Below are 27,723 nucleotides of genomic sequence, written 5' to 3'. Positions count from 1 at the left end.
GATATGAAACTATGGGATAGGGATATTTATTTTGGTTTAATTATACTCTTTTCTAGGCTAGCAAAGACGCTTCAAATATAGTGTTCCTAGTTAGGAGAGATACACTCTATTCCTATCCTCTAATAAGAGAAAATTTTAGAAAACAAATCCTTGGCTGTTACCTAACTCAGTGTCTCAATAAATATTCCTGCCATAAATCAATCCTTTCCAAACAAAGAGCATCTGGAAAAAGTATAGCACAGTGATTACGTAGTCTAGCAACCATATTTTCTCTTCTTCCTAAAAACAAACCATTTTTAAATTCTCTTCCTAATTGACACAGACATAGTAAAAGCACGATTTGAAGTAGAGGCCTCTCCTGAAATGAAGCAAAGCAAAACAAGCCTGCACATTTTTCATATTAATATATTTACCCCGCTTTGGCTAGATACTGTAATTTTGCTCAGCAGAACTCCAAGAGTCCATTTTGACAGAGCCAAATGTGACCCCGGCCCTGGCTTAGACACATTCACCCTTGTTCTGCTGTTCTGCTGTGTAGCATGCCCAAGTGCATCACCGCACTCCGTGCGTCTCGCCAGAGCTCTCCATCACTTGACTAATTCACTTTTTACACAATGTCTGTTTTCTGCAGGGCTGACGTGACACCAAGGAACACTGAAAATGGAATGCAGCCAGTACAGAAGAGAGAAATCTGAGGAAAACACTACGGCTTCAGAGGTTTTAGAATACCTAACCACTGGTGCCTTTCTTTTAGGTACTTACAAATACACCTTGTGTACATCTGTCTGGTGCTGTGTCATAGGTAATGCAGACTAGATGACAGTGGCCTCTCGTCACTTGACAGGTGTAACCTGTCACAGCTGTGACTACCATCATATGCCTATGAGATAGGAGAAAAGATGATTCCACTGCCTGCAATGCCTTCATTACACAAGGTGCTTACATCAGCTTAAGGAAGAACCATTTAGCCTCTTCTGAGGTTTATTCTTGCTGTTCTAGCCATTTTCTCCCTTCCCTTTCTCCCTAGGATAATTTCTAATAATTAATAAAAATGGTTCCTGGAGCTAGTTAAACTTGCAACAACTGGCAGTGTCAATGTTGCTAAAAGCTTTCAGTCCCTGAAGTGGAAATGAAAAGCACCTGAAAATTTGCCCTTTTTCAGTATCCTAAGTTTTTCCTGACACTGCGCACAGCACCATCAGCATATGAATAGGTAAACCATGAATGCTGTGTCCATCCTTGTTATACTGATTTCTTTTCTAGACATTTTAGGGATTGCAGTAGCACTTTCATACACTACTTAATAGAAATGTAATTCACATTATATAGTCACGCTTTGCCTCACTTTATCACCTTGCTTTCCTTTTTGAATCTTGTTAGATTAGTACAACACCGTTTCAGTGACCTAATTCATTTTCCTCCTTTCAACTGTATAAGCAGCCACAGTGAAAACAGTAAAATGGAGAATCAGAGACAGCTTTATTCAGAACACCAGGACGTTTATTTGGCACCTTATTTCAAAAGCTTCACTAAATTCCAGTAAAGTATTTTGTTCTCAAACACGTTTTCATAGTTTTGGTTTGGGCTTTTTTGATATATAAAGCTTAGCATTTTAACTAATTTCCAATTTGTATTTCCCTATAAATAACAGAAGAAATTGACAGTGACATTAGTGCACAGAAAATATTTTCAGGATAGGTAGGTATTTAAATCTGCACTAAATGAACCTAGAAGATTATTTTATGGTGCAGTCCAGGTGTCATCCACTTATCATTCCACATCAGTGGCTACCAACTTGACACACTCAAGCTTCCTGTATGTGGAGGCCAGGAGAAGAAGCAAAAGCCTGGAGGACAGCTGAATCTCATCTTCAAGTTGGGCTGAGATGTGGGTGCAGTATGGAACCCCTACCAGGGAGTACAACATTAATGCATGGTTATTTAAGCATAGTTTTAAAAGGTCACTATTCCTCATTTCTGATATGGATTTTGAGAGTACCTCCACAGTGAGAAATATTTTGGGGTGAGCAGAAATTTATTTTTATGTCTTAGGAGTAGTTGTTTCCTCTATTTTATCAATTATAACCTGTGTTCATTGTAGTAATACTACATATAAGAACCTATACCCTATACACAGCACAGAAAAAAATGTTTAAATATTAACATTGAGGGTCAAAAATCTGTTAGGAATTATTAGACCCTTTTCATCGGAGCCTGATTCTGGATCCCTGACACTTAGATGTCTCCCATTATTAATGTTTAAAGTGACTGAAAGACGTTGTTGGGAATTCCAGTCAAATCTCACAATGTTATGACAGGTCTCACATTATCTGTGAGAGCTCCACTGCATGAGTCTAAAGTAAAGCACCAATCCATCGACTATTTGGATTACATTAAAATCTCATCTGTTTAAAAATAAAATATTTCCAGTCTCTGTATTTGAAGTTTTTAAAAAAGCTTGAAAAATATTCACTAAGTATTCTTCAAAAAAATCACAAGCCAAAAGATAAATAAACTTTCCCCTATGTCCTTTAAAATTGCATTAAAATGACAATATTTTAGTCAGTCTCTCACTGTGGCATGAGGTAAAAGGCATGACTCCTTTTTTTGCATGGTCTGGTTAAGAAACATTGCTGAAATGGGTACAAACATATAAACCCATTTTAAACATATTTTCGCACTGTAGCATCCTGGCTACATTTTGCCTCAACGTGTTTTACAATACAGACATTCTACAGTGCAACGTACGTCACAGTTTATTTTGTGACATATAGACAAGCAGCGTCTTCCAAGAGCAGCAAATTCTAGAGGAAGCACATCATCGGTAGCCCCATGGTCAGAGCACTCACCTAGGACACTGGAGTTTCAGTAGTATGGCTGTTCTATACTTTAGTGTGTATTTGAGCTTTCAACTCCCATGGAAGTGTTCAAAAAGACCCAGAAAAAAAAACACCTGAAATTCACAACTCACTCAGGGTTTTTTTTCTCTCGAATTTTTTAGTCAGCCTAGAATTCTGTGAATTTTGCAGAAAGGGTAACATCCTAGCTCTTTTCCTTCATTTACATGAAATTCTTCACATTATTGAGGAGCTTTAGGAAACCACACACTTCCATGCGTAGTTTCTGTTCCATGTTAAGGAGGATGAGCTGATTCAGAAATTTGTATTATATTAACTCTGCACTTTAGCCTTAAAATCTGTGAGTCACAAGGCACCCCTTCTCATTTTCTTTCTTTACACACCGTACTTGCAGTGTCAGTTGCTGATTTTACGTAGCTTCCAGAGAGGTGGGCTGATTCAAGAGAGACAGAACACCAAACTCTGCAAGTCTGAATTAAATGAGATGAAAAAGGAGTGAATCTATACAACAAGTCTGTTTTAATTGCAGTAATCTTAGGATTTTTTCTTTTTTTTTTTTTTTTTCCTTTTTCTTTGCAATGACACCATTAAACTCAGAAATTCTATTATACTACATCGAACTGAAAGCTTCCATTGTGACTGAAAGACTGACCTTCTCTGCTTGTATTTTCTCTACCTCTGTCTTGGACTGAAGCCCTAATTACTGGCACAAAGCTAATAATAGCTGATATTTGACAAGAATCCGCTTAAATGAAACACCCTTCCACAAAAGCGATTGTGATTCAGAGCAAACCGGTTTTCCAAATCCAAATGCTGGAGTAACTAAGCAACTAACTAATTAACTGGATTACTTGGAAGAGGGGTTACATCAACCAACAATACTGCCCAGTTACTCTCCTGACAAAGGCATCTACATGTTACTGGAGCGAGAAAGGAAGATTTAAAAAAAACAAAATACTTACATAATGGCAAACAAAATAAACATACACAGGCATTCTCTGTTTTCCCCAAGTTCATAATCTAAACCACAGAAAAAACAGCAGGATCATGGGCTCTGTCCTTATCTCCTAAAATGTTCCTGATTGTCAGGAAAATACAGCAAGGAAGAACACACAGGGGAAATTATCATTTGGTTTTACGTCTCTCATGACACCTATGTAATGCCATGTTCTAACAGAATCCAATGCCAAGTTTGGGCATGCTGTTCTAGACCCATGACATGCACCTGAAGGGTTGAATGGTTAATTCAAACCACGGATGAACGTGGTTTGAAAAATCATTCAGTGCTGCCACAGCCTAGATAAGGAATCTGTCATATCAGCATGTATTTCTGGGAAAGGAATTACAATGAACTTGACCACACTTATACCTGAAAAATAGACATCACCTGGGAACATGTGCAGGTAAAAGGGAACCAAATCCTACCATTATCAGATAGTCTTTGGCTGCCTTTGGCCCATGCCAAATAATACACTTTGAAACAAGTCACAGGAACAAGAATTGGCTCATGCAAGGGACCATTCCTAGGAGGCACGATTTCACAGGATGGTCCTGGCTATGCTCAATTTCTTAACACAGAACTAGCTTTTACGTCCACTAAGAATCCTTAAGGGGCAAAATAAGAAATGGAAATTAAGTTCACTAAATCCCATGGAGACAAAAAAAATTGTGCTCCTTCTGTAAATCTATCCTGGAAGCCTACTGAGCAATACAGCACAAACGAAGCATGGTAAGAGCTTTATCGTTTGATATTTTTTTTATTTTACAAACAACTTTTGATTTCAAGAACATCAGAAACAAATGTTAAAGCAGATACAGTATTGTAAAGGTGTCAGGTAATGTATGCTATTGAATGTATATAACATGATATCAAGTCTTATTAAGAAAAACCTACCACCTTCCAATTTTAAATCATAAACAATAAAGTATACAGTAACAAGAATAAAATTAACTCTTGCTCAGACTGGATCCTGAGTAAATTCAACAATTATATTCTCCATTCAATTTTCACACTGATTAATTAAATTTAAAAACATGAATGTTTTTAAACAATAATATATCATCATTTTAAAAAAATAAACACAGAAATATCTCCTAAGTAATATGTTAAAAGTATGTGATAACAAGCTCTAGCCCAAAACATCTTTTTCCTCCCACAAACAGTATTACACAGGTTTTTTTCAACAAATAAAACCAAATGAAGAAGAGTTCTTCATAAGTATTCTCAAAGATAAGGGTTCTAATGGAAGGACTTTCTAATTGCATTTCTCATCACTTCTGAGCACGGTTAAGGAAATGGTAGGAAGACTTAGATACTGTTATACTCTTAAAATGAGCAAAAAGATAAAGCAAGATCAAGGGAAAAATGATAAGTAAAGACCATGGTTTTGAAACGTCAGCCCCATATGCAAATGACTGCATGGTAACAGTGATCAATCTTGTCTAACTGGCCTTTCCCAGAGAACCCAGTGGAGCTATTTTATATGCACTTGTGTCAGAAAGGTTCACGCCTTCATTTTATCGTGAGAAAGCAAAGATATTTTTTAAATTGTCTTCTCTATTAGGCATTATTCCTCTGTCTTATATACCTTTTGTCTTATTTCCCTGAGCAATGGTTTCTGACACCAAGAACGCAACAAAAAATTCTTGGCACTACAAGTGTACTGCTGTTCACTGGTGAGAACAAGGAAAATAAAGGTGTTCTGCTTCCTTTAGAACTTTGAAAAATGAGCTTGATTACTCTTTCAGCATAGAATTCATTACAGGTAAAACTAAAATTCATGTTAACTGTGTAATGTATCAAAAGGACCAAACCAGAAGAGATAATTGTTTGTTGCATTCAGAAAGGAAGTAAAGACTGATCTTTATGCCCTGTGCGTTCCTGATCAAATCTGAGGAACAAAAATTATTCCTACATATTCTCAGAAATCATACCTGAGAATACAGAATTCATGACTTCATGAATAAAAGGTATGTAAAGCTAAATAACTCCCAAAGTACACAAAGTAACCCAACAGGCTATAATAAGCAAAGATGGTATCAAGATCAACAGCATTTATATGGCCCCCATGAGAGTCCCTTAAACTCAGTGAGATTTTTTTTTTCCATATTTGAAAGTCCATCCTGGATCAAGCTCTTAATGTATCAACATATAGAGTACTTACCTATAAACCCTTCCATACCCAAACTTCCTCTGAACCCAACAGAACTGAAGTGTTGATGCCAGGACAGGGAGATGCAGCTCTCATCATCTAAGTTATGACAGTAATCTATCTTTTTGTACTTTTAATCGGGCATATAGTAAATCTTACCTTATCAAGTTCATCAGAAATAGCAATGCCTGAAAACAGAACAGATTAAAAAATAAATAATTGGAAAAATTCTTTCTAAACATGTATTTTACTACAGTAAGTAAAAGTAGAGTTCACTCCGAAAAGTTTACATTTTGTTCTCTGCACACTGCTGTGCCACACAATGTATCACACTTCGGTCCATTAGTGAAATTGCCTGAAAACACTATACTCTTAACTTTCATCAGCTCCAATATTATCAAAACGAATTTTCAAAAAACTATGCAACTGAAAACAGATGTGCCAGTAAAGAGACAACAAGCTTAAGTACACTTCTACCTACTTTGTAAAATTAAACTAGCAACATAATATTTACATATGGACACATTATTATGCAAATCTCACCCTGATCAGCATGCATAACATCATGCTGCAACTACAGGGCAACATGGATATGACTCTCCTCTCTTCATGGTTCAATGTAGAAACAATTCCATGAAACAGACAGAATTTAAAGAGAGGAAAATCGCAAAGTAAAATTTCACAATAAAATGCTTCATGGTTTATCTGAATCCTCTAAAAAAGAATTTATTTGTTCTTGTCCTTTCTGCTTATGCCTGCCTGAGGCTTTCCTATGCTTGTTTCCATCATGTCATTTAGCTCCTTCTTTCAGTTATGACTATCTCATAGCACATTAAATACGTACAGCTGGCCTCAGAATTTTTAACAGAGCTACATGCTACATGCCTCAGTCATATCACATTGAGAGATCAAGTAATCATACGTTTAATGCTATCGTTAAAAATTCTGACATATTGAAAGCAAAGCACTTCCCAGGTTCCTATGAGGTTTGATAAGAGACATATCCAGGTTAGAATTTCAATTCAAAAACCAACTACAAGCATTTCTTGGTGGTGAAAATTAAGTGGAGAAGAACACGCATAGGAAAAACACACACTTGAAAGTTGTTTTCTAATTCATATCATATTATCAAGACAACCTCTTCCAAGGAATGTTAGAGATTATATTGCAAAATAAGTAGCACCGGCTGAATGAAAAGTTATTCTTTCTAAAATCACACTAAAGATTATAGCAGTATAAGCTTATTTCCATGGCATTTTTATTTCCTACTGTTTGGTATACCATAATTACATGAATTCATTGGGTTTTTTACTGTACTTTTAATCATTAACTCTATATTGCTAATTTTCAGTTTGGATGACTTCCTTAAATTGATCTTTGTTTTAAAAAACAGTCAGATGCTAGGGGAACCGCAATTGCATTTTTGAGACCTCATCAACACATAAGAAATATGCCAGGAGTTAACAGAATATTTTCAGTCATTCAATAGTTCTAAAGCAAATTATTTTGAAAAAGAACCATTTTGCCTAACCCTCTATCCCTCACACCAAATAACCTGTTTAACTAACTTCAGACTTTAATTTAGCTCGGACACTACAGTGATATCCATACAGTACAATCAGCAGGTTGCACCAACCTGAATCATTCAACAGGACTTTAATGTCTTATTAATTCCTTCAAGCCCCAAACTGTATTTCTTAGGTAAGCACACAGAGTGACAGCAGCCAAAATAAAATTTTAGAAGTTTAGAAAACTTCTACCTGTGCAATCACAGAATGAAACCCACCAACCCATTTAATCTCTCTCTGACGTGGTATTAAGAGAAAAGAAAAAGGATTATTCTTGGGAAGAAATTTCTTAAGGAGCTTGTTCCAGTAATCTTGGTATGGTGATTCTTCTGGAGGTGGGATTTACCATACTGTTGGTCATACCGATCTTTATTTTATGGCTTGAACCCCATTAACATTAACAAAACTCCATTAATTAGTGATAATATAATTTAAATAGCAAAGACCGGGATAAATTCACCCATAAAAAGGTGGGTGCAAAAAAGCTTCTCATTTTCCTCCAAGATACTAATGCATCACACACTTGGTGCCCACTCTTACTAATTTTCTTTTGCAGTTGCCAAACTGACAAAATATCATGGCTAAAGTTGAGAGAAGGGGGAACTTGCAAACCACCTGTGTGCAGTGGACAGAAAATTACAAGTGAGGTCATTTTTTGGGTGCAGTTCTCAGGTGGAATAATATGGACTCCAGTTTCTCAAAAAATTAAACCCACTGCATACTTACCTTAACAACAACAACAACAACAAATAAAACAAAGAACAAAAAAAAAGACAAAACACACCCAAAACTTAATCCAGAATCCTGACAGCCATAATTATCACCCAGGAATATTCAGAATGCTGTCATTCTCTTAAACCTTAGCACACTCATGACTTTTCAGCAGCCAAATAGGTTACTGTCATTTACTTTATCTTCAGGTAATACATTGACAATTTCAAATATTTGGATTCTACAAAGTAATGGTAACAATGGTCGCTACCTCTGCTTCATGTAATTGCTAATATCCAGAGACCGGTGTCTTTCAAAAAGAAAACCCTCTTTTCACTTATTTTGTATATTTGACAACAAATAATGAAACTACTCTAAATGGAAATAGCTATGTTTCAGGTTTAGGCAAAACATAGCCAGAATGTCCATGCACTAAACACTTCTTATCTAACAAATCGGTCACTTCCTCAAACTGTAGCATTTTTTCACCACAACTTAATCCAAATCACCAGAAAGCTCTAATACCAAAAAAATCTTGTTTGTTCAAGCTTGAATCCAATGGCTTTGTTAGAATTTAAGTTGTTAGGAATGACTGTTTCTGACTTCTCTGAGTTTAAAGCATTTAAAGCCTGAATGCATGATGGTAAACACAGAGAACGGAAGTATCAGGGCTGCTTCATGATTGCTCTGCCTCAAGTCACTGAGCAGCAAATAAAAAGAGGACTGTTGAAAAAGTTCTCCTGCCTTTGTTGGGCCAGGTCTTCTGATGTCAGAGGCAAATCCTTCAGAAATAATGGAGTATGCTTTACCCTTTCTCTCATAGCAGCTGTTTCTCACAGACAACATTTGCTATAGTTTTAGATCAGACTATGACTGACAACTATACAAAAGTCCTACCATTCTGACTTTTTGCATTGAGAAAGTGCAGTGTTCCAACTAACGGGGTGAGAGGTTTGCTTGCCACCATCAGCTAAGGTCTATACCAGGAATTAGTTAGGTATCTACCTAACTGCCAATTTTATGTCTTTAAAAATCCTCCCTTTTACAAGTAATTAAGGGTGCTGAATTTTGATCAGGCATCACAAGTAGCCAGCCCACTCAGCTGGCTGGTGAATTACACAGACAGATTGAGGGCACTCATTTCTACTTTTGAGTGTAATGACTCTCTGTGCTGTAAGGAGGCTGAAACAAAGTAATTGGTCTGAATACACTTTCACAATCCTTTAGAAATGCTCCACAGCCACAACTACTGCCATCTCTGATCAGCAACCAACCTGAAGTGGGGCTGTTCATGCCAACACAGCCTCTCTCAACTGGAACACTTCCATCCTGTCAATAGCTGGGTTTTTGAAGAGAACTGGAAGAACAAGGTACTTTCTGATTGCAAGAAAGGCCTGACACACTAGAATTAAATGAAACATGACTACCAGACAATGTGATAACAATGCAATTTATTAATACTTAGTATATTTTAATTACTATTATCATGCCTACATTAAGCAGATTGCCCAATAGGATATCTCACTGTATTAACAATGCACCTTGTGGATTTTTCACACCTAAAATATTAAACCAGTTGTTTGACAGGCCTTTTTTTTTAATTGGCATGGATTACTAGAACCATTCTTTATAGAGTTATCTCAGATTTCTGTTCCAAACCTTCTATTCCTATGGTAATCTGAAGCAGCACAATGGTAAGAATGGAGAAATAAAGATTGTTATAATTACAGCATCAGAACATCTTTGATGAAAATGCCACCTCCCAAAATGTATTTGCACCATGTTTTAATGAAATAAAATCCATTTGAGTCTAAAATGAGTATATTACACAGTAAAAAAAAAAAAAACTTTCTGCTTAATTTCTAGTTTACCAGGAAATTAATTCTTCTAAAAGAAAAATTAACACTGTCAAAAATAATTCCATGAGTCTTAAAAATGCCTAGCTCTTTTATATGTAGCTCTTAGCAGAGGAGTTTTATTTGTTGCTGCTCTCCTGCAGCAAGTACAATGAATCCAGTACCTAATATCTCTCCACTCAGTGATATTATTCCTCTTTGAAGAATTATTTTTAGACTTTGATGCTCTCAATTCAACAGCATAAAATTAATTTTCAAAACAGTAGGCAGCATACTAGTTCGGGTGCTTTTGAAATATCAAGTCATAAAATCCCTGTCCGCTGCATGATTCCCGATCAGCTTTACAGTAGCTTAAAAACTTGAAAGATCTTCATATGCTATACACACCTGAAATCACAGAACAGGTGTTCTGATAAGAATGCAAGTTGTGAAACTTCAGAGACATCTATTCATTTTTGCTTTTTTGTGGTCCCTAAATAATTATAGGAAGAGATAACAGAAAGTAAGAATTTGTTGCAATTTTTTAAGACTTGCTTTTTTGCAAATGCACAACGTAGATCTGACTAGTCTAATGTGCATCCAGTCATAAGAAAATAAAATGCTCCTACTTTAACGTATGCTAGACTACCATTATTCAGTTCAATGGGATCAAATAGCTTATGCACTTTCCTAAACATCCAGAAGATGGCCACAGAGCTCCCAACAGCCAGTTTTGCTACTTGCCAAACAAAGCCTGCTGGATTTGACATACAGGTTTTAACAGAGTTTAGCCACGTTAAGACAACCCCAACACAACTGTGACTACTTGACAAAATTAACTCCCAGGATCGGTCTAGGCCAGGGAACTTGTGGATGGCTGGACTGTCAACCTCACAGTGCATCACAGGTTCTGTAACAAACTTAGGGACAGAAACAGCATTATTATTCTATCATTGTTAATACTGCAGCTCTGAGTATGAACACAGAAATACCGTATCATGCATCAACTGGCCAGCAGTTAACTGTCCCAATACATTCCCCTACCCACTGCAAACCAGGTGAAGCATGTGTTCCCTCACTGGTGGGTCAGGTCAACTCAGATGTACTTGCATTTCTCACAGCAAAACCTCGTGCCATACTGCAGCTGACAGCACAGTAAATTCTAGCCCCCATGCTTTTTTATGTCATGTATTAAACACAAAGTAAATTGAAATTATTAATTTCACATCATCCTTGGATTATAAAGGACACAACATGGTTGCATTGGTTGCACCAAACAAAGCCTTTCCAACAGAAAATACATAAACAAAACCAGATCAGTCATTTTTGTATACGAACTTCTAATAGATTTGTTATTTACTGTCATAATAGATATTCTTATTATTTCCTTTACTTACATTGAGTCATTTTACAGCTTTCAAAATTAGACATATTTGCTCCAGCAGTAACTCAGATTTTCTGTGAAGGCATACAGAATTCACAGCCTGCCAATGAGGGGCATATGTCCTTACATTATTAAACAACTATGTACCAAGTTTCTGTAGTGGCATCTATCTTGAATTAGGATAATATTCCTCCCAATGTCCAGCCACGTAAGAACAAAGGAAACAGTGTCATCTTCAAGGCACCACACAATAACACTATACATCGGTACAGCTGCTATCTAGGAAACAGAGATTTAATCTCTCCTACATTTGGTGTCTTCAAAAATCTAAAAACATTTAATCCCCAGCAAAAGTATCTGTGCTTTAGACTTGCTGTATTTCTACATCCAAATTTCCGAGTAGCTCCAGTAGAGAATACAGGTATCAGGATCAGGTTTGGCGAGTAACAAATCAGGTAAACAGAAAGAAACAAAATGCAAAGTACTTAGTAAATATTATCATAGAATAATAGATTCATAGAATCATTAAGGTGGGAAAGACCTTTGAGATCATGGACTCCAACCATCAATCTAACACTGCCAAGTCCAGCGCTTATCCATGTCCCTTAAGCGCCACATCTACATTTCTTTTAAATGCCATTAGAGATGGTAACTCAGCTACTTCCCTGGGCACCCTGTTCTAATCTTCACAACCCTTTCCATAAAGAATTGTTTCCTAATATCAAATCTAAAACTCCCGTGCCACTATCTGAGGTCATTTCCTCTCCTCCTATCACTTGCTACTTGGGAGAAGAGACCAACCCCCTCCAGCGATAAGGTCTCCCCTCAGCCTCCTTTTCTCCAGGCTAAACAGCCCCAGTTCCCTCAGCAGCTCCTCATCAGACTTGTGCTCCAGGCCCCTCACCAGCTTCGTTGCCCTTCTCTGAAATCTCTTCAGCACCTCAATGTCTTTCCTGTAGTGAGGGGCCCAAAACTGAACACATGATTCGAGGTGGGGCGTCACCAGTGCTGGGTACAGCAGGACAATCACTTCCCTAGTCCTCCTGGTCACAGTGTTCTTGATACAGGCCAGGACGCTGTTGGCCTTTTTGGACACCTGTGCACATTGCTGGCTCATGTTCAGCCAGCTGTTGGTCAACACCCTGTCATGGTTTAGCCCAAGCTACCAATGCAACCATGACAGCCAGTCACTCACACTCCTCTCTACCCCCCAAACAGGGGAGTGAATCAAAAGGGAAGGGAAAAACTTGGGTTGAGACAAACATAGTTTAATAAAATAACAAAATAGTAATATACTACTCATATAAATATAAATATATATATATATATATATATATATATAAATAAAATAGAATATAAAATAAAAGATACTCAGTGCAATTCCTCACGAACTCCATCCACACTGAGCAGCCAGTCCCAGGAAGCAGCACCTGGTCCCAACAGCCGATCCCAAAGGAAGAAAACAGGAAAAAGGCAAAAAGGCCCAGAAGCCTCTGCAAAATGGCAGGATGGCAAAAGACTGAACTAAAGAAAGTCCCAAATAGAACTCCCCTGGCTCTGACAAAGAGAGTGAGGAAGGCCAAGAAGTGAGACAGAGAAACCAGAAGATGCTGACTCTCCTTAAATATGAAGCATGATGCTAATGGGATAGAATACTCTTATTGATCAGTCTGGATGTCAGTCAAGCTCTGCCTCATCCATGCCCCTCTTCCTCAATGCCTCACACCTGTGGGCAGAGTACTCAGAACATCCCTGGCTCTCAGACCTGAGCAATTAAAAACATTAACTCTGTGCTGGGATGTTATCTCTTGTTCCCAAACTAACTCCAAATAATGACCACACTAGCTATGAAAAAGAAAGATTTCGAACTGTGTGAAGAAAACTAACTCACTTTCAGTCAAACCAGCACACACCCCTAGATCCTCTTCCTCTAGGATGCTTTCCAGCTACTCGTCCCTGAGCCTGTAGTGTTGCCTGGCATTGTTGTGACCCAAGCGCAGGACCCAGATTTTGTCTTGTTTAACCACATACAACTGGTCTCAGCCCAGCAAACCACCCAGTTCACATACCTCTGTATGGCCTTCTTACCCACAAGCCGATCAACACTCCCACCCAACTTGGTGTCATCTGCAAACTTACTGAGGGTGCACTCAATGCATTCATCCGGACCACTGATAAAGAGGTTAAACAGAACTGGCCCCAATACTGAGCCCTGGGGAACACCACTCGTGACCGGTTGCCAAGTGGATTTGACTCCGTTCACCACAAGTACTTGGGCCTGGCCATCCAGACAGTTCTTTACCCAGCACGGAGTACACCCATCCAGGCCATGGGCTGCCAGTTCCTGCAGGAAAATACTGTGGAAAACAGTGTCAAAGGCTTTACTGAAGTCTAGGTAGACAACATCCACCATCCACAGCCTTTCCCTCATCCACTAATCAGGTAACCTCATCATAGAAGATCAGGTTAGTCAAGAAGGACCTGTCTTTCACAAACTCATTATGTCCCAGAAACTCTCCTAGGCCAAGGTCATCTCAGAAGAAAATAATTAACACTGGAGATCTTTCAGAACTCTTGATTTTACGAAAAGGTGAAGGCTGCAGTAAGTTTGTTAAGGTGGGTAGCCTACAACAGCAAGTAGCCAAGGACAGAGTCATAGTTCACCCTTCTACCACCTGAATGCCAATCCCCTTCTTCTAAGAATTAGAAAGTACCATATCCAAGATGACAGTGACACAAACACAGTTCTGCAATAGTGTTACGGAAACTTTTAGCTAGCCAAATACTTTCCAGAAAAGAACACCGCAACTGAAAAAGAGAATCTACTCCTGAAACTTAGAGTAGGCTAGATCAGAATGGCAAATACCTCCTCAAAGGTAACTAAAAATTTAACATCTGTTGTAGGAAACCAATACTTATAAGTGAAGTGGCAGTGATCTCCTGGCCATATAAGCCCCATTTCATAATTGAACAGCAGTAATTATGTTCACATTCTTCCTGTTTCAATCACAGAAAATACCATTATTTTCTATTATTACTCACACGTCACACTAAAAGCAAATGGATTTTATGAGCAAAGGCAGTATCAGATAACAGCTGCAGTACTGAGATAAAATTATCTTCCTTAAAGGTTTGATTGAGCTTATCTAAAAATGTCGATCTCGAAATAAATCACAAACATTGATCTCACACTAGAATAACACAAATTTAAAGTTCAGCCTGAACAGAAGAAAGGAAAAATCCTCTACAGCATACTGATGACTGGTTCTGTGGTTCAATTAGCATACCATATTTAGGACTAGATGCTCAACTGACCATGGATAAGTCATTTTTACAGACTAAAGTCCATTTCAGAGCAACAACTGTGTGTGACTGAAAAAAAACCCTGAAGTATTATGTCTTAAAACAATGCCCCTCATGAAGTGATTGATAGAAGTCTAGTTACATGCCATGCAGGTGTGCATTAACAGTTATATAATCATCATCAGAAATGCCTTGGTTTCAACAGTAAAAATCAGAGCCCTCTGATAAATATTAGTGGCATTCCATTCAAGTGCATCTTCAATAACCACAGTGTAAATCATTAACAGTTTCCTATAGTGTAGAAGCTTCTAAATAAAACCCTGTTCTAATGCGTTTCAGAGAATGCTAAATGCATTGAAGTAGTTCATGATGTATATATTAAACTTCTCACATCCCACATACTCACAGGTTCATCCACAGAACAGACTACATGATTTTAGTGGTTTGTTCACATATTCTGTCTTCTTTTCAACTAGTTTTACCCTTATTGTTACAAGAGTTTTACTCATGTTGCTTGTCTCTTTCCCCATCTTTTATGTTTCAGTATTTTGTCTTTTTCTTAAAATCACGCTTGTCTTTCCTAAGCTATGCATAAATAACAACAAATTCTAACATTATGAGAGACAACAAAGGAACTCACAGATCTTTAATTCTTGGAGATATTCAAGAGCCATGGGCACTGTCCTGGACAATTGGCTCTAGGTGGCCTTGCTTGAGCAGAACGGTTGGACCAGATGACCTCTAGAGGTCTCTTCCAACCCAGTCATTCCCTGATTCCACAGTTCTTTATGGTTTCCAGCAATATTTCCTACTAGATTGCAGATGGCTTTCTTATTTACTGATTATTTATTGATTACTCCCCTTTCAAATTAAGAAACAAGAGTACTTTTTTCCTATCGGTTATAGCTAGGTATCATTATTTCTGGGATTCCCTTCAACCAACTGCCTTGGATTGGTTAGCAAATAATTAATGTTAATTTACTACCATTTTCTGTCTTTAGAATGTCCATTGAATTCGAACAATGATAAATTTGTTTCTTTGCCTCAATCTGTGGTATACACCTGGCCATAACAAGGATTCAAACATTACTAACAAAACGCTGGTTCTCTCTTTTGAAAGGCTATGTGTAATTATGAAAAAGTATCAGTCTCACAGTAGAACACGTAGTCATCAAATGCTGTTACTGCATGTCAATTGAAACATCCAATATGTACACATTTTCAATATGTACTCTAAACCTTAGCTTTTCGTATAAAAGATGTAAAAAACAGGCAGACTTCACACCTACTTTGCAGCAAGCTTTTGCTGATTTAGTCCTCATATTTTCCACTCAAAACACTCATAATTCACTGTTTTCCATCTGTTGTTATCTATGTTTCCATCCTCAGAGATGGGGAGGTGAAGACAGGTAAACTCATGAGCAACATCCTTAACTACACAGGAGATTTAACTTTCTTTGCAAGACAAACAGGCCAGAAGGAGCACTCATTTCAAACAGCATGGAACTTTCATTACTTATGATCCACTGAGGAAGAAGGATGACATCAATAAAGATGAGAGACCTTACAATCAAAGAAAACAAAGCATGGTCAAGCGAAATGCAGCATATTCCTGTATGTTGCTTCATAATCCAACATCTCCCCTAAATAATTAACTTGATAGTTCAAAATCCCCTTCAATGACACACAGCTAATAAGAGAAACAAACAAAATCCAGGTTTTCCACATGGGTAGGCCCCTGGAAAAGCACATACTTAAATCACCAAGCTCCAACGCACTTAGACCACGATTATGGGAACACTCTTCTCCAGCCTCTCAAAATTCATAAAACACTTTTAACATTGACTGTGATGTCACTTTTGGTGTCTCAGATCTACTGCAGCACAAAATTACTAACATATTGTCTTGCTGGGATTTTGGAGGAGGGGCCCAAATATAATTAAGTTCCGTTATAATTAGTAGGAGGCGCCTGAGCCTCGCTTCCAAAGATTCCAGGCTGTTCTAATTTTGTGTGAATGGCACAGGTTTGTCTCAAAGCAGATATCTAGACTGCATACTGAATGAAGCAACAGAAACTAGAAACTAGATTTTACTTCACAGCATAGCAGGCAATGAAGTTCTGGAAACTCACTCCAAGATTTGAAGCTTATCTTTAAAAATGGAAATGAATTCCAGGACTTGATGGAAAATTCATTTAATTTCAAACATCTGTTTTACATGGCACTCTTCCCTGTTAAAATACTGAAGAATGAAACAAGAGGGTGCTGTAAAAAGCCACTGATAGTACATTATGATGTTGAACCTGGTGTCTGCCTCATACTGCTTTGAAGATTACTATCAAATGTAGCACTAGACTCATAGACTTTACAGAACCAAAACACTGATTACACTGCCCAAACCAAGCATTAACAGTGGACAAGGTAGTTACAGGACCTTGTCATGTTGTTTTGTAAAATTCACTACATGGGATGCTTGTTTGGGTACAGCACAGAATGACTTTCATGTGTCTCATACTTTTAAAGTTCTAGACATGTCTATTCACTGAAACCTTCTAAGATATTTTATATGTACAATCCATATTCTACATTTGGGAGAATAATAAAAACATATTTATTTTCAAAATTACACCTGGTTTTTCCAAACCTTTCACATTTTTCATTTTGGATTTTTATATCATCCTAACACATAAGAAATCACAGCACAGAACACATTTATTTCCTGCAATTATCTGAAAATCAGGAGTACAAAAACTGGAAGCAAGGACATACAGCTTAGGATTAATCTGATGTAACTGTTTAAATGATAAGGCTAACAAGCAAAATGAGTAATAACTATCAAAGAACAAAACAAGCCACACGATACTACAAATACACCAGGAAAGGAGGACAAAGTAAAATACAGAACTATTATGTTGAAGAGAAGGAAAGCAAATAACTGGTGATACAAAGAAATCCCAGTATTCAATACTTCCACTGCTTCGGTCTTTATGAAAAAAAAATTAACTGTGGCCAGATGCTTAACACTAATGATTTTAAGATGAAAAACTGCAAGCCAGATGATGGACAGTTGAAAGATATTCTGATGACCTAGATACATTCAAGTTGGTAAAATCTTGTGAAATTCACTCTAGAGCACTTAACTAACTAGCTGAAGAAACCTCTAACCCACTAGCAGCTGTGTTTCAGGAATGTAGAGGACAAAAAAGGGCAAATACTGTATCTTTCTTTAGAAAAGAAAAAGGGAAGACATGGGGAACTATTAACCAGTAAGCCTAAGTCTGACAGCAGCAAGAATATTTGACAAAATTGTTGAATAAACAATTTATCAACATCTAATGGATAGGAAAGGTGATAAGAACCAGCTGACAGGAATTTATCACGAATTAATTGCATCAAATCAGTCTAATTGCTTTCTCAACTGGGAAACTTGCCTAGTGGATGAGAGGAGGAAGTAGATGTAAAATTCTTCAGCTATAAGACTTCATTTACTGTCCTATATGGTACTACGGTAAACAAATTACACTCTAGGTGTAATCCCTGCCAGGTAGATAAACATCTCTTGGGAAAAAGCACACTTACTGAGTAGTTTTCAAGGGCTAGTTGTCAGATCTGAAATGGAATCATGAAGAGGTCTGACAATATTTCCACTAATGATCTGGATGAGGAAACAGAGAGCACATTCATGAAAGTGAACTTAGCATCAGGCTGCAAGTGAGTTAAAGTACTCTGGGATATAGGACTAAAATTCCTTATTATCTTGATAAAATTATCAGAAAACATCAAGTACTAGAAAGAAATTGCGAAGAATGTATCATTTGTGAAGTATCTCTATGAAAACCTGACTCCAACAACACTGACCCGGTCATTTACCTTCAGTCCAAGTGCAAGACCCAGAAGAGCTGCGGTGTTTTGCGCTCCAGTTAGAAAACTATGTGACAAAGAGAGGTACAGAAAGCTGCAAACTGTATCTAAAGTATAAGGAAGCCAGAGCTCAGTGGAACCTCCACAATATTAACAAGAAAAGACAAAGACGTAAGACTGAAGAGTGGATTTAGTCTTTTATTATTGAACTCTCACATCTGATTGGTTTGTATCTCCAGACAGAGCATAAATCAACCTTTCTGAGGAAAAAAGTTCTTTCTGGATCTGTGTTAAGCTTGGTTACAAATCTCTAAAGGAGAAAAGCTTGAAAACAACACACACATCCATTACAGTAACATGGTCAGGCAATGGTGGGGTTGATTGGACCCTGATTGGAGCTGGTTTAGGTCCTTAGAGGCAGACAGACCAATTTACTAGAAGTGGATTTGAAAACAGCCCTGTAACTATACTACTATAATTACTCTAAATATGAAAATTGCTCAGAATATTATTGCTGTGATCAACCTAAAACATTTGGGAGAGAGGGAATTTGGACAAACTAGTTTTGGATATTTGACACAATTCAGAAAAATGATGCATCTCAAAATTCTCCCCAAAACTGATCTTCCGTTCTTCATTCTACTGTTTCTGACCTCATCGTCTCCAATTTCTCCCGTGAATCAAGAAATGTCAAGGGTAAAATTTAATGAGAGACGAAAGAAAATACTTCTCATTCAAATGTCTCCCAGACATCTTCATGTACCATGGCAAACAGTATATTTCATACTTAGATAGTTGTTAGTCCACCTTCTCAATATATACTTCCAAATTACAATTCAGGCTGCATGGCTACATTAAAAAACTAAAATCAATCAACTTACTGCGAGACAGATTCTCAAGGGCTTTTCCAAGTTTTTTGCTCTCTTGAAGAATATGATTTAGTTCATCAAAATCATGGTTCTCCGGTTTTGTCCTCCAATCCCATTTAGGATGTTCTATTGACCTTGGCACTAAATATACACAGATATATAGATGAAGTTTAGATTTGGTAGTTCAGACTCCTACAGTAGGAAAAAAGCTGTACAATGAGTTTACAAGCTCAAGTACCTTGAGTGGAAATCACTTAACTATCCTCGTGTTGTAACAGCTGGAAATATTTTCTTTGGTCCATGAGAAGTAAAAATGAAAACATCTATGAACAAATGCATACTTGGGATGATTCTTGTGACCGAATTCATTGGGAAACAGCAATAATTTAAATTAACTATTAAAAATAATGAAAATAATGCAATAACATAAAAATGTAATAAAATATTGCATATGAAGGTACTTCATTTACATCAAAATAGAATTGTGTGTCCTAGGGGCCAACAAGGAAAAATGTCAAAATGAAAATGGGTAACTGGTACTTTCAGCTTTGCTAGTCATTTTATCAAAAAAGAAAAAATAAATATTTTAGATAAAACTTTTAAAACAACGTGTACATACAATTCTTTAAAAAAAATCACGAAGAGTAGATAACAGTTCATAAAAACAGTGAAACAAAATATGTCCCTATTGTTCATGCTGTACAGACTATAATCTTTATTCAGATATTTAAACAAACTCAATCTTTGGGAAGCAATCCTGAACTTACTGTGTCCTACTCATTATCTATCACTAAAAGCCTTTGATTTAACTTTCAAGTATCGGTGTCTCAGCTGCTGAGCTAACTTTACCTGCAACAGTAGGAAAGAAGAGAAGGAGTTTCTGAGATATGCCAGACCCACAATGAACAGAGCTGCACTGACCAATGTGAACATTTTGAACATTTGTAGAAATGAAAAACAAAAATGCTGTCTCGGGAACTACAGTTTAACGTGTTCCTTTTGGCAGTGTTCTGAACGAAGTGGTCTGCTGCCTTCACCTACAAATGCAATTTTTGGGTTGTCTCCAAACACAGCATTACCATACTGAGAAGTGCACACGCTGATGTGAAGATGATAATGGCTAATCCACATTCCCAACAGAAAGAAACAGTTGAATTTATCAGTGGTTGCTAACCTCTCACTTAAAAATAACTTCAAAAACAAAGCCTATAATGTCCACTATATCCTGGCCAGCTTTTAAATTTTTATTTACTATTTTGACAGCTGTCAACTAATTTATGCTTATAAACTTCATTTTGACTACATGCTAAGAAGGAAACCTGCAGACTCCTAATACAAAAATGTGGTATCTTATAATAATTTGAAATTTCAGAGTGCTTTTATGATGGTATGGGGAAATTATACTCAGACTTCAAGTTCTGGTGGCTAATACAAAAAATGTTAAATAACTGTTGCTTTTGAAATTTGCCTTATTGCTGACTGCCCTCTGTGTGAAGACAGAATCTGTTCCACTTTGGATCAAGTCCATACGGGAAAATTGAAGTTAGGTCAATAGCCATCCATCCCAGGTAAAGAAATGGGACAATGAAACATTTAAGTCCTTCTGTCACAAAGAACATGACTCCATCTCCCGTACACATAAACCAAGCCACCTTCAAACTGGACATCTATGCAGAATCTGACAACCCAGAGTATATCCTCATCTGTAACAACCACTCGGAAACCTGGGTAACCATTAAGGAAGTTAATGCATTTGACTGTAATTCTCAAAAACTGAAGACAAAGGAGAGATTGAAAAGGAACTATAGTGATAAGACTAGGAGGAAAGAGACACAGGAAGCCTCATAAGGACAAGGGAAGAGAGAGGTAACTTGGAGTGTCAGAGTCTGGTTCTACTTTGCGTTTGAAAAAGACAAGTCATGTGTTTCCTCCTGAAGACAATGGAAATAATGAGCTATGGTGGTTCCTAGTGAATAGATACAGGCCTTCAGGCATTAAGTTATCACTAGCCTCTACTCAGATGGACAGCTTATAACTTTTGTTGATACCGTTGAATGCCAATCATTTAATTTATAATTCCCTGTGTTTAGAACCACTAAGTACCTTAAAAGTTACCTAAATTTTTGTGTAACCAAGAATTGCCTCCATTCACAGACCCCAGAGCAATTAACTTAAGTAGCACAGTTTCAGTAATTCTCATCCTTTCTTATTTACAGAAAACAAAATGTTCCATTTAGTATTTTTTCTAAACTTTTAATAACTGTAAATATATAGTAAACTATAAAAGAAGTTCTATGAGGACTCTATTTTTGTTCACCTTTGTTTTATATTGAGATCACATGCTCCTTTACTGCTTGCTTTTTCAGCCATTTCATTTTCTCCCTTCAGTGCATCAACATTATATTTTACAGCATCACTCACTGTAGTCTGCTAGCAGTTTGACGGACTTTCCATGTTTAGACTGAACTCATCACACCATAGAAATCTCATAGTACCAATAAATACAAACAGGCAATAATTTAAGATAGTTAAACCATGTACAAAGATGAGTAAACCTTAGAGCCTCCAGGTTGCAAAAAATTTCAACAAGCTGGAATTTGATATCATTTTCAAAGTACCAAAGGACAGAACATTTGAGAATCCATACAATTTTGAAATAAAATTTGTAATGGGACAGCAGCCAAATGAAACAAACGTAAGTTCTACTCAACAGCTGTGGAGCTTCCAGGATCAGCAACTGTCGAGTATACGGACCAACCTGCATCAGGAAAAATGAGAGAATCAAGACTCTATCCTTGGAAAGTAGAGCAACCTGCTTAAGAGACAATGGTCTGGTCCCTGGTTTCAGAGAACTGTCCCACAAACACAGGAAGCTTGGATGGTGGGAAACCAGTCAAAAACAGGGTGGAAAATTGCTCTGCATGCTGGTGTACTACAGTCTGTGTTTCAGTGAACCATTTCATACTTCAGTGAAAATGTATCAAAACAGATACACTGTCATGGAACATTTCTGAGTTTCAACAGCATTTGTTTCAACGAGTTTGGCTCATTCTATTGAACTAAAAGTGAAGTGGAAATTAAGCAGAATTAGAACTGATTGACATTTTTATTACATCTAGGGAAGACATAGCTCTTCAGTTCTTCTTACCTACTCTTCAAACTAATGAATGGATACTAAAACTAAAATTTACTTCATTACACCATGTGGCATGTGTCTCACAGTTCAAGGTTCATTTTCTGCTTGCTTACCAATGTTTTTAAAATATAAACTTGTATCTTCCCAACTACAGGATCAACAAGCACCAGCCATTTTCGAATGGATGGCTTTGTGTAAAGCATGCAGAACTACATAATGACCATATGACCCTTCCTTGAGATCTTTTGAAATACACAATCTTCTTCTGTATGTTTGAAGTCCTTCATATATAATTTCTATGCATATGTCACTACACACTTAGTAACACCCTTTCACAATATTCTGACCTTCCTCTTTCTTTATTATACTCACTTGTTCCTCCAAATCATCATATCAGTAATTTAAATCCCCCATCACATTATCTGCCTCAATCACATCTCTCTTATTTGAGAGATTTATATAACACTTTCTCTTGAAATTGTTTGCCTATAATTCAGAAGATTTATTACATCTACATCACAGCATTTGTATAGAAATATTTAGTTTTTTCCTTTATGGAACTGAGATTTCCCCATCACATCTTAGAAGACTGCAACAACATGCTTTCCAGTATTTCTGATTTTTCTGGTGGCACTCCTCCTCCCCAAGCAAATGTACATCAGATTCATTCACATATAAGTTATGAATTCTGCCATAAATTAGCAGACCTTTATTTTCTACTGGATTATGGTATAGGATCAGTACTGTTTTTATCTACATATATGTGTCTTTTCAAGACATGATTTGCAGACAGAATCAGACCAGTTGCTCATTAATCCTACATTTCAATAATACATTCTACAACCATATTACATCTCAAAAACATGTGTTACTATTGAGTATAAAATTATTCATGTATTTAAGTCCCACAATACCATTCAGATTAGAGCTCTTTGATAATACAGTCAAATGGGTTTACACAGTGCTTACACATTAAAAGGTTAAGAGAATGATGGCCTACAGTCCCAGACTGACCAAGGGCAATTACAAGTACACAGCATTGTAACGGTAAATGGGACATGGTGAGAATGGTGAACAGAAGCAGAGTGAAACAGTGATCAGTGGTGAAGAGATTAACCTACTTAGCCTAAAAGCAGCTAGCTGGGAAGCAGGAAGTCTTTCACAAACTATTTAGAAACTTCCAGATTTGTTCTTCTTCAAATACAGAATGTGGTCATCTAAGCATTTCATTAAATATAATCATATATATACAAATACACACACACACACACACACACACACACACACACTAGAAGCCCTAGCTTAAAGTCTCTTCCTTGCCAGACAACAGCAGCAGCTTCTGCTTAATTCTGTTCTTGCACACCCCAAACAAGTGGTCAGATGCCTTAAGTACCAGGGTTTCTTATTTCTGTGGGTTTTTTTCAGGTGCAACTGAGATCATAACAGACAGGAAGAGGGACAGGAGGAATCTTTCCAGTAAAAAAGTTAAATGCATAAAGAAGAGATAACATGCACACTGTAGTCAACATCTGCTCTACTGAAGGAAAAAAAAAAAATTCCTAATTAAATAAATAAATTCTCCTGGTGTTTCCAAAGATTCCTATTAAATGACCATTTTCAGTTCTGAATAAACTTACAAGTTCAGGATCATTTGAACCAGATAGTCATAAGACAAAAGCTCTACAACAGAACATATTGCAGCTGATGGACTCCATTAAATTTTGAGTATGTTTTGGCAGATTTGGGGGGCTTTTTATGTTGTCGGGTGTGAGGGTTTGTTTGTTTGTTTTGAACACAAATCTGAGAGTAAATCTTTAGATGTCAGTGGGCCCAAAACAATCTGTTTCTCAGATGAGTCCTCACTACCTCTTTGGAGAAGCTTTGGAAAAAAACATAGAGTGGTACCCAAAAATGTTTTGAGGGACAAGCTGAAAGCACAAAACAAATTGAATATGCTGTGCACATCTGGACAGAATAATAAATGCCTTCTGAACATGCTTGCTTTCTGCTCCTCTGAGTGGTTGAAGCAGCATATGGTACTCACTGATTTTGGCATAAACCCAGCAAAAAAAAAACAACTTAAAAAATGTCAGTATTAATTTGGTTGTTGGCAGAAAATAAGAGAAGCAAGATATGGCAAAAAGGCATATGGCTGAAACCAGACACTGTAATAGCAATTTAAAAAACATAGTTCAAATACACAAGTTATTTTCAAAAAGTTGCAGAGACAAATATTTGCAAGGATAAGTCATAAAAATAACAAGAGGAATTGAGGTTTAAAACAGTGGCATGGACAAAAAAATAGGAAAGGGCATAAACAGAAAAATATGGAAACAGGATAATTAGGCTGGAAAAGACCTCTGAAAGTCTTCTAGTCCAACCTGCTGCTCAAAACTGGCCCACTGACAGCAGGTTGTTCAGACTATCCAGTTGAGTTTTGAATGAAGATTCCACAGTCTCTCTTGACAACCTGTTCCAGTGTTTGACTACCCTCTCAGTATAATTTTGTTGCTGCTTGTTCTTTCACTACACACCTTGAAGAAGAATGTGGCTATGCTTTGTCTACCACCCTCCAGTGTCATAGTTTGTGGTGAGAATGACGTCTCCCCTTAAACTTCATTTCTTCAGGATTAACAAACAGATTTCCTTCAGTTTTTTCCTTGTCCACTGCATGTTCTAGCCCTCTCATCATCTTGGTGGACCTCCACTAAACTTGCTACAACATCATCTATCATGACATACTCCAGATGCCATCTCAATAGTGCTGACTATACTGATGTTAATGCAGCCTCGTATGCATCTCACCCTTCAGCACTGCAGAAGCACAGTCGGTTCATATTCAAGTTCTTGTCCACCAGCACCCCAGGCCTTTTTCTGCAAAGTTACTTTCTAGCCATTCAGACCCCCGCTATACTATTGCTCACAGCTATTCCATCCAAGATGTGGGATTTTACACTTGCTTGTATTGAACTTCATGAGGTTCCTCTCAGCTCATTCCTCGATCCTGTTGAGCTCCCTTTGAAAAGCAGCCTTGCTACCCTGAATACCAACCACTTCCCACAATTTGGTCTCACCCACAAACATGCTAAGAGAACATTCTACTCCATCATGCAGGACATCGAGAAAGACTTTTAAATGGTATTGGTCTCAGTACCAGTCCCTGAAGCATGCAGCTAGTGACAGGCTTTCCAAGTGAACTTCACATTGTCAGTCACAACCCCTTGAACCAACTTTCCACACAACTTGTTGTCCACTTGCCCAGTCCACATCTCACCAACTGAGTTAGAAGAACACTATGGGAGACTGAGAAAATGCAATATGGCAATGCAAACTAAAACATCAAATCATAATTGATATCTGAACATAAAATTGTGGATGATACCTAGATATTATTCTGGGGATTTTTTTATCTATCTAGCATTCTATTCTATCCTATCTATAGATGACAACATAGAGTATTATTAAGTATTCATAATTCAAGTGAAAGTAAAGCAAGAATCAAATTCTTCTAACATATATATCTAGACATTTCAACTGCTCATAGTTTGCTTTCTGTTTCAATCTTAATTTAATAAAAAAGCATACTGTGGGCTTGGAAGTATGTATAAATAATAATGTAGTGAAGCTTTCTTACATGACTTGGACTCCGGTGATGGTGGAGAAATGTTGGACACAGCAAGGTCGCTCTTTGACTTTTTAGGTTTTTTTGCATTTACCTGCCAAGGTTTATCATAACTTCTAAAATCTCTCCTTGTTCCTTTATTTTCTGTTAAAAGAATCGAATCAGGCAATTAAAACATTTGTAGAGACATTTTTCAAAGACTTAATAAACAATTAATCCAGAGAAAACAAGACCTTCCAGTCTAAACCAAAGTCAGTTCTTTTTGTTCTCCTATTTGTGATTTATGTTAAATGACATACATTTCTTCCATGTCCTAAACATCAAAATTTAGAAATTCATTTATACGTTTTTCATTAAAAACATGACATCTGATTTTTTTGTTACCAAAAAGTCCTTAACCTCCATTTATTCACTTACATGTTTGAGTGCCTATGCTTAAAACTTTACATTTTATATAAATAAAAAGGTGTTTGTCAAGCAACTAACATTTTGACTATCAGCAGCTGTTCCAGACCTATTATAATCTGAAACAGATCACTAGTCAGTTTTTACAAACAAAACCAACATTCTAATAGTAGCTTGTACCAGAATATCAAAGCTAAAATTTCTACTTTAGAATCAGACCAGATACTATTTCAGAATTTTTTTATGCTTCTGAAGATCTACAATCATAAATTATTCACACTGGAGTTCATAAAGTAGTAATAGCATCTTCTCATTAAGTGTTGGAATGACGGGTTGTTAAAAATGTGTATTATTAAAGAAAATACCTCAACAGAGGCTAATCTCAGGAACAAATACACCATGGGAGGGAAAAGAAAAACAAAGCAAAGAAAAATGGAAAGCAAGAAAGACAGCAGGGGAATCAAGAGACCTTTATATGCACCTTCTTTCTCACTGAGACTGTGATTGTTTCCACTCTAACTCTGACCTATACTCACATGGCATGTACATAGGCTGAGCTGATAGCCAATAATATATATTACATTCAGTACCTATTGGACAAACAGGATTTATTGTGCATGCTCAAAATCACAGAGTAGTAGCCGTGCAGTAGGTACATGTGCATCCAGGAAATCAGGGACAAAAGTGTGGGAAGCTTACACCAGAGACTAGCCTTTTCCAGAATACAGAACATACCTGATGTTTCACTCTCTGCCCAAAGGGCAGCAGAGCCAGACAACGTTCTCTGAAGCTGACCACGGTTCCCCTGTTTGGACTGAAGGTGATCAATTAGAAATGGGATTGGCTGGTCAGGTGTCTCTGTTATCAGCTTGGTCATCAACTCCTTTAGAAAATTAAAACAAAACAAAAAATTAGTGGGATATTGCACTTAAAGTCACCTTGCGTTTACCAAAAAAGAAGCATTTATAAAGGAAAAGTCTGTTTTCAACTTTGAAGAAAACAGGTGGCAACATGCATCTCC

General features: G+C 37.1%; 1 protein-coding gene across 7 annotated transcripts in view; it reads right to left on the bottom strand.

Moving 5' to 3' along the window:
* The window catches only part of C2H8orf34 (chromosome 2 C8orf34 homolog), a 156,254-nt gene that overhangs the window by 95,971 nt on the left and 32,560 nt on the right, over window positions 1-27,723 (bottom strand). For 5 of the 7 annotated variants that reach the window (XM_065053733.1, XM_065053730.1, XM_065053732.1 and 2 more), the window contains exons 2-5: window positions 27,438-27,585; window positions 26,310-26,441; window positions 19,552-19,680; window positions 6,169-6,197 (exon numbers count right to left, since the gene is read on the bottom strand). In XM_065053733.1, coding sequence (XP_064909805.1) covers window positions 6,169-6,197; window positions 19,552-19,680; window positions 26,310-26,441; window positions 27,438-27,579 — 432 coding nt within the window. In that variant the 5' untranslated portion in view covers window positions 27,580-27,585. The remainder of the gene's footprint in view (window positions 1-6,168; window positions 6,198-19,551; window positions 19,681-26,309; window positions 26,442-27,437; window positions 27,586-27,723) is intronic. The other 2 variants (XM_065053734.1, XM_065053735.1) reach the window with 1 other exon arrangement.

This window comes from Columba livia, chromosome 2, assembly GCF_036013475.1.
Source record: "Columba livia isolate bColLiv1 breed racing homer chromosome 2, bColLiv1.pat.W.v2, whole genome shotgun sequence".
Classification (NCBI taxonomy): Eukaryota; Metazoa; Chordata; class Aves; order Columbiformes; family Columbidae; genus Columba; species Columba livia.
Note: the sequence above shows the minus strand (reverse complement) of the source record. Positions and strands in the feature narration are given on the sequence as shown.